This window comes from Neopsephotus bourkii, unplaced genomic scaffold (genome assembly GCF_033783945.1).
Source record: "Neopsephotus bourkii isolate Nb327-2 ecotype Australia unplaced genomic scaffold, CSIRO-AGI_Nbou_v1 NB_1707, whole genome shotgun sequence".
NCBI lineage: Eukaryota > Metazoa > Chordata > Aves > Psittaciformes > Psittacidae > Neopsephotus > Neopsephotus bourkii.
The window spans coordinates 4,610,538-4,626,768 of NW_026902181.1; the positions used below are offsets into that span (position 1 = coordinate 4,610,538).

General features: G+C 42.4%; 1 protein-coding gene across 1 annotated transcript; it reads right to left on the minus strand.

The window, feature by feature from the left end:
* SIVA1 (SIVA1 apoptosis inducing factor) lies at window positions 1–1,776 on the minus strand. Its single transcript, XM_061376485.1, has 4 exons — window positions 1,625–1,776; window positions 1,275–1,472; window positions 719–869; window positions 1–239 (listed from the first exon to the last, which is right to left on the minus strand). Exons 1-4 carry the CDS (start codon window positions 1,740–1,742, stop codon window positions 182–184), a joined length of 525 nt encoding a protein of 174 aa, XP_061232469.1. The 5' UTR covers window positions 1,743–1,776; the 3' UTR covers window positions 1–181.
* Between the last annotated feature and the right edge of the window lie 14,455 nt (window positions 1,777–16,231).

The window sequence follows — 16,231 nt, forward strand, 5'->3', positions numbered from 1 at the left end:
TAATCTGGAAAGCCTCAAAATATAAAGCTTTATTTAGCCACAATATAAAGTAGTATAAAGATATAAAACATAGAAATTTCATAATTAATTCACATGCCAAAAGGATTAATAGGCCAGCAGCAAGGAGGAGACTTCATAAAATGTACAAACATCTCAACCATAAAGGCCATTTCATCAAGATTCAGACTTGAAATATCGAACAACCACTGCAGAGAACTTGCTCTCCCACATCACCATAACTAGGAAGGAAAAAGAAAAAAAAAAAAGGAAGTAAAAACAAACAAAGTCAGTGTCTCTACTGTTTCTGGAACATCAAGAATGCCATCCTATTCCATTATCACTGTAACAACAGACTCCCACACAGCACACTCTGTAATTCTTGATATTACAGAACTTAATGATGGCAAAAATTAAGATTACTCCTTAGGAGTGCACTCATTCATCACTGGCCAGCATACCATATTGCTGGTGGGAAAACAAGAGGAGTTTTTGATCCTCAAACATTTAAAGGAGAAGTTAAACTTGACTTACACCAAGGCTGATCAGATCGTTTCACAAAGGCATTTTATTTCCCATGTTTCAGAGTTTTACTGCTGCATGAGAAGAGCTCAAGTCCTTTGAGTGGATGAGCCAGATATCTGTCAGGTCCTCATATGCTACAAACAACTTTCAGAGCATATATAATTAAAATTAGCTTAAAAATTCAAAAGGCACTTACTCAAGAGTAGAGCACAGAGAGCAGGTAACTGTGTTACAGCAGCTGCAGAGGCTGCTGCAGTTCTGGCAGACAAGCTGGTCACATTGCGTACACGTTTCCTTGACATCAGTTCTCACACAGGATGAGCAGGCTTTGGAAGCTCTCACGGGTGCTTGGAAAAGATACAATTAAGACAAGATGTATTTCACAGCAAAATAAAGAAAGCACCTGAAGTTCTAAGGACTGCAGAGCGTGGAGTTTCCATTCAGCGTTACAGCTACAGGCGGCGGGACTCTGCAGAACACACTTGGAGGCACCAGCACAGGGCTCACTACTTAAAACTTTGTCGGTTCCTTTTCTACTCGACAGCAGTCATTCTCAAGCAGTCAATGCAACAGCTTCCAAAACAGTTAGTGAAGCTCAAATTTAACGATTTCTTTTTAATAAAGGACCATAAAGAAAAACAACGGAGGGACACGCTCCCCCCCCACTCCACGACAGCCCAGCTCACTCAACAGCACAGCACAGCACAGCACAGCGCAGCGCCGGACGCCTGTCCGCAGTGGGGGCCACTCACCCTTCCCTGCAGCTACAGAGCGCCTCAGCAATTTCCCGTCATGGCCGATGAGCAGCTGCCCGCTCCAGCGGCGCCCCGCGCTGTCGTCCTGGGCCTCTCCGCCCGGCTCCACCGGGCGGGTCACTGCAGCGGGGCTGGCGGGCCACGCACCTTCCATGTACGACTGGGCGCCCCTGAAGAGCAGCCGCCGGGTCCTCTCTGTGGGCGGGAGAGGAAAGAAAAGTTAGGAGCGGTTTCTCCCCGTACCCACCCGCCATCAGGCTCGAAGGGAGGCGGCTGGAGGCCTGCGGGCACAGGCCGGGCCCGGGAGCCGACAGCCCCGACGTTCTCCCTCATTCCCCCCTCCTCACCGAAGACCTCCCGCCGATATTCTTCGCCCCGCACGCCGCGGCTCAGCTCGCGCAGCCCCACGCGAGTTTTCAGCTGGAGCGGGGCCGCCTCCCCGAAGGGGCAGGAGCGTTTCGGCATGGCCGGCCCGGCCCGGCCCGACCCGGCACCGCCTCCCACGGACCGCCCCACTCCGGTGCGTCACAGCCTAGCCCTGCCAATGGCGGCGTGGTAGCGGGAGGTGCGAGGGGGCGGGTGAGGGGCAGTGGCGTCTCCTCAGGCCGCACCCCGTCTCCTCGGGAAGCCAAGCCCTGCTCTGCCCTGCCTGAGGTATTCAAGGGTCGGCGCTGCTCGGATGTGCTCCCCCGGAATTTTCTGTTCGCTTTTCTGTGCTCCCTGTCCGTGGTGTAGAGAATCCGGCAGGACAAAGCTAAACATGGTTTTGAAACTCGGTTTTGTCGATAAACCTCCCCCCATAGGTGTTTCTGAACTCGTCTTCCTTTCTGAAATCCTGATGGTTACGCCTGTGTTCGAGCTCACCTAGTTCTTCCCAAACCACCGGTCAACGTTAGAGCTGTCCAAGTGCCGTAGAATCAGCGAAAATCCTCACAAGAGGAAGAATTCATTCATTTTCTCTAAAGCCAGCAAGGAGGCTGGAGAAGCTCCAACTGGTCAGGGCTCCTCCATACCTGCCAGCAGTGGGAGCGGGTTCACCACTCAGTGCTCAGTGAGGTTTCAGGGGCTGATGCCCACATTCCACTACACCACGGGGCTAAACCCTGAGACTTTCTGCGGTCACTGTGCGACAGGGAATTACTGCAGTTTATTGGAATTGTCTCCCCAGTGAACTGGTGAACTCCCCAGTGTCAAGCCACTTAGGACTTGGCTGGACAGGGTGCTGGTACATGCTTTGCCTAGAAAGGTTGGACCAGATAATCCTTGAGGTCCTTTCCAACCTGGTATTCTATATTTCTGTGGTACAATTAAATTGCTATTTATAAGTAAGCTTTCTATAGCAGTTTAGGCATTGTTTCACGGATTAAAAGCCTCACATTCAATTCCAAGTCACAGTCAGCCTGGTTACTGTGCATATTTTGAAAATACACTGTTTTTCTCTGGGCAAGCAACCTTTAAAACTGGCGTTAATGTCCCTAGTAGGATGTTTTGTGTGATTTGAAGAACATAGGAAGTCACAACATCTGTATTTCTTCCAGAGAGGTTTCTGAATTCAAACCTTCACTTGAATTCAAACCTTCACATGTATGCATGTAAAAATCACAAGCAAGTACAGGAGTGATTTTTCCATCAAGGAACACCAAAACCACATTTCATCAGCATTAACTTCTAAACTGCTACTACTTTGCAGGTAAAATCACACTGATTTCATACAGGTTAATGTTATTTTATGTATATATATACTTTTTTTTTCCTCCTAAGGAAATGTCTTTGTGAATATTCATTAGACAAACTCTGCTGTCCCTGAAGCTCTCTGGGGAATATGCATGAATATGAAGGGAATCTCAGTCAAGACAGAGGGCAGCAGATCACATGTTTCATTAACAATGTGTAAGATAAGTGTGAATGGAACTCGCCTGTCTGAGAGCTGGATGAACACAAAGAAAAAAGTTGAAAGTGCTGTTCTGCTTGTGAAGAAGGAGTGTTCTAAAACACTCATCTCAGAATACGAAGTAGATCTGAAAATGAGAAGCACATGCTGCAGCAGTGCTGCTGGTGCTGTCACCAAAGGGCAAACTGAAAGTAAATTCCCTGAGGGATGACTACATTTACATCTGCCACCACCACCCCACTGAAGGGCAGGTGCAGAAATCTGTTGTAGCTGACTCAGCCTCAGGTGGTGACATCTCTCAATCTTAACAACATCTGTTACTGATCAGCTATTTCCTATTTGTAAAATATGAGGGCAAAATAATTCTGTCTAGTCTGTACCAATGTACTTCAGCATCCTACAGGGGGAAATGGCTCATCTGCCGGTCTGTTGACTTCTTACCCAACAGAATGATTCTGAGTATTTTATTACTTTCGCAGCAGTAAGCCTTGAGGAAGATCCACTGGTGATTTGGAAGTAGAAGAAAGGCTGAGATGTGATTTGACAAAGCTTGCTGGCATGGAGCATTCACGAAAATTAATGCTGACGGTTTCCCAGGTTAGTTAATGAGATTGCATGTTACATTGCACAGCTTCTGAATGGGAAAAAGTGACCCCAAAACCCCAAACCAGTAATGGTAATTGTGAAATACAATGATTTTGGTTTATCCTTGAAAATGCCTTTGTGAAAAAAAGCAGAGAATAAAAATTACAGTCTTTCTCTTCCCACTTTGCTTCTCTTGTGCCTGTGTGAATGTTACAAACAAATTACCTGGTTGACAACTTTGTTAGGCACAGAACAAAGAAAAATTAAAATTTCATTTTTTTTCTCAATAGTTTCTACTTCCAGTAAGCAAATTTAAAGAGCAAAATGGCCTGTGCTCTCTAGGTCTGTCTTTCCTAATCTATTTCTATCAGTGCCTCAAGAAAGTCAGGGTAAACACAGAAGGACTCTGGCCATAGTTCAGCTTCATCACTTTTAGCAGTTTAGAGCTCAGAAATTCTCTGAGCCAAAATGTCCATCTAGATCTTAATGTTTAATAGTTGCCAGTACGCTTGTTCTTCACAAATTTGTCCAGTCCCCTCCACAAAACTGGTAACATTTCATATCTTTGACTAGCAAGGTCTGTAACTCTGTAATATCATTATTAAAAAATGCTTCATCAGGTTTTCTTCCAGTTTGACACCTGTTAATTTTCTTGGGAGCCTCCTATGTCTAGTTTTATAAAAAGTAGCAGATAGCCATTCCCTATTGACTTTCTGCATAACATCCATGACTATAAGGATCCCTCCTGTATCATCCTCCCTCATATTTTATTCAAGCCAAAACATTTTGTTATGTTGATGCACTCATTTGCACTGTGTCCCACCTTACATCCCCTGTGCTACATCCCACTGCATGGGCACAGGAAGACTCAGACATGCACTGGTGCTCTGGAGAGTGACTGGGATGCATGGGAAGGGATGGAGGATGCCCTGAGAGCTCTGGGCAGCAGGGGACTGGATGTCTGGGCTGCAGGGTACAGATAGCCTCACTCCTTTTCCATACCTCCCATGGTCTCTTAACATCCTTCCTGAAGCTAGGTGGCCAGTGCGCTGGCTGTGGGCATGCTGTGTAGGTGAACCACACAAATCCAAAGGTGTTTTCTTCTTGGTCCCTACCCTAGTAATTCCTAACATTTTATTTGTCATTTTGATTACTACTGAAGTACCAAACTGGTGCCTTTAGGGGACTATTTATACATGGTTCACAGAATCATTCCCCTGAGTACTAATCACAGTTCAGAACTCATCACTCCATGTATATAACTGGGGTTATTTTCCCCCCATGTGTACTGCTTACTTACACTGCCAATTTATTGCCTGCTTGGTATTGTTTACTCTTTTATATGGGTCTGAATCATGGGTCATCTACCGTCATCACCTGCAACTCCTGGAACGCTTTCATCAGCGCTGCCTCCGTACAATTCTAAACATCCATTGGACTGACTATGTGTCTAATGTCACTGTCCTCGAACAGGCAGGGGTCACCAGCATCAAGGCCACATTGCTGAAATTGCAGCTGCGCTGGGCAGGGCACGTGTCTAGAATGAAGGATCACCGCCTCCCCAAGATCGTGTTTTACGGTGAACTTGCCACCGGTAGCCGCAAGAGAGGTGCCCCAAAGAAGAGATATAAGGACTCCCTGAAACAATACCTTAGCCTTGGCCATATTGACTACCATCAGTGGTCCACCTTGGCCTCCAATCGGGAGACTTGGAGGCACACCATACATAATGCCGCTGACTCCTTTGAGAGTTCACGAAGAACTAGTCTCGAGGAGAAAAGACAACACAGGAAGAATCGCGCCCCACCTGTTCCACCCAAGGAGACCTTCTGCTGTGCTTTTTGTAGCCGGATTTGCCTATCCCACATTGGCCTTCTTAGTCATCAGCGCGCTTGTAGTAAGCGTGGGTAAATGCCCTTCCCAAATCTTCGTTCGCGAAGTCAAGCCATGATGAGGTGAGGTATTGTAAGAGCCTCAAAAACACACAGCTGTAGCTCATCCCAGTTGGCTTTCAGACTTGACTTTTAATAATAATGCAGGAAACACTGATACCTCACTGCTCATCTCCTTTCCTCAGAGTACTTTAATATACTGAGTTGCCAGCAGCTTCCTCAGGTTTACCAATAGTCAGGAGTACACCAATCTCTTCATAAGAACTGACATCACATTCCTTTTGCACTGAGACCAATTTTATTAAACATATCACATTCAGACCTGAATTACAATAGGATTTGCCTGCAAAAGGTAGAGATTTACATTTTAAGTACTCCAGTAAGTGATTACAGATGTTAAGATTTTTGTTTCTGAACCATCTGTAAGACAATTATAATAAATGTGTGCCTGTCAGCCAATGCTTCCAACTACTCCAAAATATAATCAGAAGTAAACAAGCAGACTGGAGTAAAAATCACAGACAGTGTAAATCACAGGCATGGCAAATCAAGACTGGATGCTTTCTTAAAAGGAAAAGAACTTGCAAGCTTGTAAAAGAGCAAATTGAGGAAAATTATGCCTTCTGACTTAGGCAGGGTCAGACAAAATATCCACAACAGCTGATTTGTGAATCTAAATATTCATCAGTCTTACTTCTTCCCCTCTATGCCTGGCTCTGCAACAACCTTTCTCTTTTTACTGTAACAAGATAAATTGTTCCATTTTAGGAACATTTTAGGAACAGGTGGCAGATAAATAGCAACCCGGGTGATTATACTAGGTTTTAAACTGGTCCAAATGCCTAATATATTTTCATAAGCATCAGAAGGGCCTTAAAAATCATTTACCTTTCTCTCCAGCTTCACTTATACCAAAGATCTCCCCTCCATGTGCTTGTAGTAAAAATTCCTGGTATATTCTATTTTTTCATTATTAGTCCATTTAGAAAGAAATCAAAACACCATGCCTAGATATGGGACTGTTTCTCACACCACTTCAAGTAAGGCATTTCCTTAACAGAATCATAGAGTAGAATCATAGAAGTTAGGGTTAGAAAGGACCTTAAGATCATCAAGTTCCAACCCCTCCCGCCATGGGCAGGGACACCTCACACTAAATCATATCACCCAAGGCTATGTCCAACCTGAACTTGGAACACTGCCAGGGATGGAGCATTCACAGCTTCCCTGGGCAACCCATTCCAGTGCCTCACCACCCTCACAGTAAAGAATTTCTTCCTTATATCCAGTCTGAACTTCCCCTGTTTAAGTTTTAACCTGTTACCCCTTGTCCTATCACTACAGTCCCTAATGAAAAGTCCCTCCCCAGGATCCTTATAGGCCCTCTTCAAATACTGGAAGGCTGCTATGAGGTCTCCACACAGCCTTCTCTTCTCCAGGCTGAACAGCCCCAACTTTCTCAGCCTATCTTCATACGGGAGTTGTTCCAGTCCCCTGATCATCCTTGTGGCCCTCCTCTCAATTATCTCAATTTATAATGATTTCTCTCAATTTGTATTGATATAAAAAGAGTGGATTTTGGCCAACTCACTTGTTATTTTCTACTATTTTAATGCTAAAACTGTTAAAGGAATATTCTAGAAATTCTCTTAAGCAGAATGTATTATAGTTGCCGATGAACTGGACTGTGGAGCAGCATGCAGGCTGTGCTAAATCAGCCAGAATATCAGGACATACACACATGCTCTGTCACAGCTAAAGCACTGTACCCCATGTTCTCAGTCCCACTGCACTCTTTTGTCTATGCTCTGCAATGCAAATTCCAAAACTAAAAAAAAAAAAACCAACTCCTTGAATAAACTGTTTTTTCTAGAATGGCTCAGGGCGGTTTCCTTTCTTCTGTATCCTTTTCCTATGGTGCTGTAACTTGTCAGCCTTAAGAGACAACACGTTTACAACTAAGATCAAAAGACTACACCCAGTTTCAGATGTTACCTGTTCGCAACTGTATGTCACTTTACTCTGAATCAGCAACAGAGTTTGTGCCCTCATCTTGATGGGTTGGTTCATGCATCAAAAAATATTTGGTAAGCCAGTGATGTGCAGGTTTAAGGGCTGGCTTTTGAAGTATGCTGCTGCTAAGCCAAGGTTCTGCCACCCTGGCATGGCAAACCAGAGCTCACTCTAAAATTAGCATGATGTGGTTGGATTTCATAGCATGTTTCTACTCTGTGAGCTATGAGATAGACCAGTTCTGCTCACTGGATCAAACCACTCGACGGTCCTGCTCACACTAGAGGGCACTCTCAAGACTATAAATTGGTTTTCGCTGTTGCAAAGATTTTACTGTTTTGACAGCAATGTGCAGGGTTTACCAGTACTCTACTTTCTCCAGGCTTTTCTTTCATGGTTGTTGTTCCTGGCCTTTCCAGTTTGCCTTCATTTCTACTGCACACAGGTTCCTCTTATTTTGCTTCTTTCCAGATTATTTTAATCTATCACACACATACACCCCCCCTCCCCCAAGGAAATAGAGCTGACAGTGTTAACTGCCATTCCTGACCTAATGTGGTGCCTCAGTGCTCTGGTTTCTTTCTCTGCAGGTTACTATGTTTTCCATTTCATACTAGGTAGTTGTCCTAAGAATTCTTCAAATCTGTGTCCGAATGGTACTATTCCATTATTCAATGCAGATTTACCAGGGAGAGGCTGTAGGTACCTCTGCCCTTGCACTAGCCCCACACAGTACAAAACATCCTCTCCCTCACACGGCATGGAAGGGGCTGGGCAAAACCTTCCTCCCTTCACACTGCAGCTGCCTCCAGCCCTGGTCTTGTTATTTTGCTGTTGAAATGAATCATTACTTCTAGACAGCTTTGCATGTTGTGCCTCACATGCTTACCTTAATCCACCCCCTAAAGCATCTGTTTAGCTGGAATTAACTCAGGATACATTCATTCAGCTCAAGGGGACTGTGTAAGTGCACACTGGCAGAGGACTTGGCTCTCTGCACTCACCATGTCTAACAAACGATTCCCCAGCAGAAGCCCACAAAGTGTGTTTATTTTAAGTATGTGTGGCTGTATTGTCAGTCCTGGATAAGAAAGGTATCTGTCCAGGAAGCAGAAACTGCACAGAGTCAGAGCACGTTCCCGAACATTGCCAGGAGAACATACCACAGCTACAGGGACCATCACTAGGGCTAATCTGGGAATTCTCTTAGAACAGCCTTTTTGGTTGAAATTTATTTACACTGGGAAGTCTTGAAGGCACTCATTCTCTTTGCTGAGCAGTTCACATGAGTGGTGTGGTATAAGATATAAAAGTAATGGTCAGTCCAAGGCCTAACTTCCAGGGTGTCAATAGAGTGAGACTTTTTTGTGCTGCAGGCATGTATCCCCTGGATGGAAATCACCAATACATTTTCCATAGGGCCCAGTCTTCCATCAGCACCAGCTTTGGTATTTTAGTTTTGTAGGCTGCTGCAAATCAATCTCTAATATACAATATTATAAAATCAATATTATCAATATAATATTATAAAATCAATATTATCAATATAATCAATATACAATATTATAAAATCAATCTCTAATATACAATGTAATATACTCCACTAATATACTCCACTTGTAACGCCTTAACTAGCTAACATCTTTCATTTCTTTCACTTACAGTCTTTTAATGCATACTAAAATGCATTTCAGGGAAAGACTCACTAAAAATATGGAGGTAAATGCAAAATCGGGTAAAATGCAAAAGAAGACTTAAAACTAGATTGCCCCTGAATACCTTGGATAATATCTGATTTTATGGACAAAGGAAATGCAGTGGTTATAATCTATTTAGACTTCATTAAGCATTTTATATAGAAACATACAGGAAATATTTACTTCTTAGTTAGGTATAAGTTAAACAAAGAACTGGATAAAGGGAGGTGGAATGGCTGATGCTGATGCAAGCAGTGCAGCACTACAGGAAGAAATACACAAAGCAGTTGGTGATCAGGACCCAATATGCACACCATTGATGGAGGGTTGTTTCTGGTCAGCTCTTGTCTGGTCCCATGGACTCAACTCGTATTAGCGTCTGGAGCACAACACGGCACTGCTGGAGAACATCTCTTGCTCAGTTTCATCCAAAAGGAACCCAGTTTCCACTAGGTGCGCTACTTCATAGTGCAAACAAAGCATGGAACAGTGACAACAGTCATTGCAGAGAAGGATGAAGCCACCACAAGGGCATAGCCTCAATGACTGAACAACTGCAGCAGAAGAAGATTGGAGTACGAAATACAAAGTTCAAAATTTGAATTGCATAACTTGTTTTTGATGCTATAGGGTGCTAACTAAGCAGTAAACCTCTAACTGTAGTACTGACATATATGTGACTGTGCACTGGGACAGTAGCTGGTTTTATCTGTAGCAAGGAGGATTCTTGAAACAAGAATGTCAGATCATCTTCCCAAGTCTCCTTTTCTTCTTCACCCATTTACTAAGGACACAATCACAATGGATGCTAGTGGACATTTAACATGAATCAGTGGTACTACTCACCAATATGAGCAGTGGAAAATACCTTCCCTCCATTTCCTGGCCATATCCTTCTGGCATAGGCCACCTGCTTTATTCAAGATGTAAATGCATCACTGGCTTATATTCACCCTGACATCTGCTATAAACCCAGGTCCTTTTGAGCAGAGCTGCTCCTAAGCCAGGTGCTTCTCAGTCTGTACTGAGACATGGGGAACCCTGTGCTTTTTCCTGAGCTTGGTGAGCTTTCCACTGCCCAGCCCTCAAGCTTATCAGTGTCTTTGCCATTTCTTGTCAGCCAGTCTGGAATTCAGAGCTCAAAGGATAGGTTTCCATTCATGGCAAAGCCCTGCACTATTTTAGGAATCTCAATGGAAACATAACTTTAAATACAATACATTTGTAACAGGGAGTTTCCTCATCAGAAACAAAGAATATCATGAAACAGCTTTTCATGACAGTGACTGGTAAAACACTGTATCTCCAAATTTATCATTTTGACAAACTTCCCAAAGTTTGACACCAGGAGCCCTTTAATAGGACCATCTCCATTTACAGGCCAGCTGGCCTTCCACAAACCTCAGCGGCAAGCACCATTTCTATACATTTAAAAAATTAGGCCCAGTTAGAAGTTTTGTTTCATATAGGGGAGAATGAAGGTAGATATCACCACTGTAAGGGCACATATAGCTGATGTATTCTGCAGTCCTTAAGAAAACATGACTCCAGTGCTCCTGACCACGGTATTTTAAGGATTTCAGCAGCCACCTCAACTGTATGAAGTGCTCTGCCACTTATCAAGCACTATAAAGGTGTCTTCTGAAACCTAACACTGTTGTCTGAGGCACTGTTTACAGGCCTGTAATGTAAACTCTGGTGCATGTATTCCACTTCTAAAAGGTGATGCATGTCAAAGGAAGGGTGCATTAGCTCAAGACTGCAAAAATATGCAAATAGAAGAGTGTTACTCCTTTTCATGACAAAGACATTTCCTCACCACAGGCATTTTTACAGAGAGTGTTAAAACTGGTACTGTTTCCAGCCACTAAAAGATGCAGCTGGTGGCCAAGATCTTCTACGTTAAAGGAAGCCATAAAGTATACACAAGACCTTTTTCCCTGTTTGGGGGGTTCTGATATTGGTTTGTGGTTTGGTTTGTTTGGGTTTTTTTTTGCTTTTCTTGCAGTCACATAGAGCTGATGGGCAGGTATTTAACGCAGTCTCTACTCCAGAAATGAACAGATACTAATAACACATGAAGGCATTTTAGAACAACCGATTTCCCGCAAATATACAAGAGATTAAAATGCAAAAATCTTGAAATCCTTATTTACACTTTAATGCCTCACTCTATGTCTGACATCTACATGAATAAAATTTTACGTTAAATCTGAGCAGTACGTAAGGGTTTAGCCAGCCTGATTCAAGAGTAAAAGGCACTCTTTACCAAAGCTTGTGATGGACCTGTGATTTGGGAAGGAAAGGACCATCTCCTACCTCCCTGAATCAGGCTGTACACCACCACTTCTCCCACACCATAAATCTCATGTAGCACTGTGGCAGTCAAGCAGGCTCCATGCCTCTGACACCCTTTTTCTTCACTGGCAACACAGATCTAATAAAGAGACAAAACCACCACTAACAAACTCACTTGAATTAGTAGCCAACAAATCCACTCCCCTGACAGAGTGTCTATACAACAAACAGGACTTTTGTAAAGGTAAGATAGTTGGATGGATACAAAGGAAAATAAATACTAGTTAATTAGCAGAACAGTTCTCCTACAGCTCTCAGACAATGCCCTGAGTTGTGTATTAATCTGCCATCATTTACTGGGCAGTGTGTTCCAGGCTCCTTTTAAAATGGATGAGAAAACCAGTTATTTCTATAATGGCTTCTGGAACCCAGACAGTATTTGCCAGTCCAGGTTTTGGAGGTGGCAATTATTTATCTGAGCCAGTATCTACCTTTTCTTTCTAGCCCAGTGCTAGTCAATAGAGTTATATGGAATTCACATCAGCTATTCTGAGCCAGCTGATGTGGCAAGAACATTTTTGCATCAGTTAGAAAATGTGGGGTTTTTTTAATCAGAAAACCACTGTTCACTCAGGTGAGATAATGACGGATGAGTAACCATAAATCACTAGTGGTAGAGTTGCATCCCTGCTCAGTTTGTAAATGGGAAAGTGTGACAAAGTTTATAGAACATGTTAAAAAAATGCCAAACACTGAGAATCTGTAGACATAAAGAAAATACCCATTCATTCAGTAATCCTGCTAGGTATTTTTAAAAATTCATGAAATACTAAATCAGCTTTTTGTAGTAAAAAAAAAAAAAGAAGAGAGAAATAGAGAGCAAGCAGTTACTTTAAATTGCATTTAATATCTCTTTCAGGACAAAATAAACAGGTGTGGATCCAAAATTCATCTGAAAAAATCTGCATAAGGTGTAATTATAGTTTGCACATTACTATGGAAATGCTTAGTTTTCTTTCCTTTTATAAAGTGCATTATGCGAGAACCGTAAGACCATATACAGCGAATTAAAAATTACAAAAGCTTCAAAATGCTATACTGCATGTATTAGAAAGCATACACTTTACTATGAAGGCCACACTGCAAGGATAAGTATGAGAAAATATGTCAAACACATTAATGTGCATGGGTGAATCAGTAAATGCTACTTTTAAAAAACTATACTTTACCACAAATTATGCCACTTTGGTAGAAGTTTACCCTTATTCTTCCATCCTGATATCTAACAGGATGATGCATCAACTGGTTTTAGTTGTTACTATTGCATTTGGCTGCAGAGAAAGAAGAAATCAAATTTATCACAGTGACTGTTATTAAGATGAAATCCCAAACAATACAAAATAATACACATGGGAAATGGCAAAAATGAAAGCAAATTTACATAAGAATGTTCTTATTAAGCACTGTGTCACTCAGTAGATTAAAGAGGTTTCTGATAAAAGCCTAACTTACCCCTATTTAACTCAATGACAACACATAGGAAATTCAATAGAAATAGAGCTTTCATTAAAAAAATCTATGCTATGAAATGAAATGCATGATATTATTTTTACAATAACAGAGTTAGATAATTGCCTATTACATCATGCCCACTGACAATGTTACTGGGTTTTTGATGATTCCTTGAATGCAAAGCAGGCAACATGGACTTAATGGAGACTTAATGGAAAAATTACTTAATAGAAAATAAAAAGATTAGGTGAAAAAGAACAAATAATCCTGCAAAAATTAAGCTATAAATCCTAATAGTTTCAATATGCCAAATATTTCATTTAGAGTTGTTCATTTATTCCACTTACTCAGCACACTGAGTGGCTTGTTAGTCATTGCGGACTTCGCCTATAAATCAACCAGAGCTTAAATATAGTGGCTGTCTCCTAGCACAAATGCACAGATGAAGGTGGGGCCAAGAAAAGGAACATGCCTAGATCATCCTGTAAACAAGTGTCACAAGGTCAAGCCATGTGAAAATAAAACTTAATTACTGTACCTCCAAGCATCTTTATGCTTAAATAACCTCATCAGATGAAGCACATTTTACAGTGCTTGTAGTAATTACCAAGTACCTTTCAGAACTGCTTTGCAAACATTAAGAAAGGTCAGAAATGTCATTGCTCTTTCATTTGAACACCCATAAATTCAAAGCAGAGAGCTTCCTCCATGTCAGAGCAAGGACTACAGGGCTTGACCCACAGGCCTCCAAAAAACAGTGCAGAAGAGGTGAGGGGGTATCCCTAAATGATATTTTACAGATTGAAGAAACAGTAGCAGAAAGATTAAACAACTTGTCAAAGATGAACAACAATGGAGTTGTAACTGAATTTAGATTCATGGCTTTGGGCTGGGGTCTTTCTGTGGCTTTTTTTAAGAGGTAAAGGTATCTCCTTGTGGCAATAAAGCCACAACCTGTGCTGAACTGGGGTATAAAGAGATTGCTCTGCAGCTGGAGGGTGTAAGAATTCTGAGTTACAGGCAACAATACATCCATAAACAGTTAAATGTAGTGCTTGGACCGTTACTTTTATAATTACTCCTTGGCACAAATGGGTTTGAATATTAACCGTTATTTAATATTGAGCAAGAAAAGACAAAGGGGATGAGTATGACAGAAGATATTCCAGGTAGGTTTTTCTTTTCCCCAAATCTTGGATGCAAAGAACGTCACCACTTTGTACCCCTGGAGTTACCATCTAAGAAAAAGGGTATTTTCACATACTACATAATGGCATTACTAGGGTTGTGGGAATGATACAAAAATATTGTTCTAGCTCTCTGAGACATATATAGGAAAGGAACATTTACTGTGAAAATTCCTCAGTTAAGGAATAACTCTATTTCTAGTGTATTCTTTTCCAAGAGATAGGCCTCTTTTGAGAGCCCTTGGTGTATGACTAATATAAATTGGAAGATCCACAAATAAATCCAAATGTATTCTTGACAGGTTGGTCAGAGAGCTCTGCAGAGAAGGACTTGGGGTGTTGGTAGACGAGAAACTTGAGCCGGCAGTGTGCGCTCGCAGCCCAGAAAGCCAACCGTATCCTGCATCAAAAGGAGTGTGACCAGCAGGTCGAAGGTGATCCTGCCCCTCTACTCTGCTCTTGTGAGTATTGTGTGCAGTTCTGGTGTCTTCAACATAAAAAGGACATGGAACTGTTGGAACAAGTCCAGAGAAGGGCCATGAGGATGATCAGGGGACTGGAGCACCTCCTGTATGAAGACAGGCTGAGAAAGTTGGGTCTGTTCAGCCTGAAGAGAAGGCTGTGTGGAGACCTCATAGCAGCCTTCCAGTATCTGAAGGGGGGCTATAGGGATGCTGGGGATGGACTCTCCATTAGAGACTGTAGTGACAGGACAAGGGGTAATGGATTAGAACTTAAATAGGGGAAGTTTAGATTGGATATAAGGAGTCTTTACTGTAAGGGTGGTGAGGCACTGGAATGGGTTGCCCAAGGAAGTTGCGAATGCTCCATCCCTGGTGGTGCTCAAGTCCAGGTTGGACAGAGCCTTGGGTGACATGGTTTAGTGTGAAGTGTCCCTGCCCATGGCAGGGGGGGGTTGGAACTTGATGATCTTAAGGTCCTTGCCAACCGCAACTATTCTATGAGTCTATGATTCTGGGACCTCTCCATGGCTTCTGCGTGTCCCAGCCCTGGCTGCCACATGTCATCCCCTTCTATAAATAGGCATTACATTTTGCTGAGGAAGATCAAAATGTGTGAGGGGTGTAAATACTGCAGCAGTCATCATTAAGTCATGCATTGATTTATTCTTGGAAACCTAGGTGCTGTGGAAACAAGTGTGCCTTAGAGCCACAAGTACTGTGTCCCTCAACAGGGAACTACAGTAAAACTTTGGAAATTACAATCACTGTACTTGCAGGAAGGAAAGCCTCAGGCTGGCTGAGGAAACACAGTGTACCGTCTCAGCTCCACCCTCCCATGTGTTTTGTACCCTGAGGACACTCTTCCTTCCACCTTCACTCAGTTCTTCCCGACTGCATAAAGACTGCACATCTGGCAGGCTCCATAGGGACTGTCAGTACACAGGATATTTGAAAGAATTATTAGACAGGTCAACTTTCCCCAGTTTGGCCCCACTACAGATGTTATTTCAGATATGGGGATAGGCTCTGTGATAAAAATACTTCAGCTGCACTCCATTCATTTTAGGGCTGTTAAAAAAATCATGATATAAAGATTACACATAACTCTGCTTTGCTTTGTGCAGTCAAAAATCAGAACACCCATAAAGCTCTCTACCAAACTTCACTGTATTTTAGGTACTGAAAATCCAACTGATTTAGGTACACAGTATCTGTCTCATTACTGCCAACCCAGATTCAGAGACATTTTAACATTTGAAGTTGAAGAACAAATCCAAGCTTCACAATCCTAAAGTTACCCAAGTAAGTACTGGGAAAAGGCTTAATACTGGTTTCAGAAAGAAGAAGTAACTCTATATGGATGTAAAATACTTTCAAACAGCAACATGACTCAAATTTTTTAAAAATATTTTTCC

Coding starts and splice junctions, on each gene's coding strand:
- SIVA1 (XM_061376485.1), bottom strand. CDS start 1,742: ATGCCGAAACGCTCCTGCCCCTTCGGGGAGGCGGCCCCGCTCCAGCTG. Junction 1,473..1,624: donor ATATCGGCGGGAGGTCTTCG/GTGAGGAGGGGG, acceptor TCCCGCCCACAG/AGAGGACCCGGCGGCTGCTC. Junction 870..1,274: donor CTCTGTAGCTGCAGGGAAGG/GTGAGTGGCCCC, acceptor ATCTTTTCCAAG/CACCCGTGAGAGCTTCCAAA.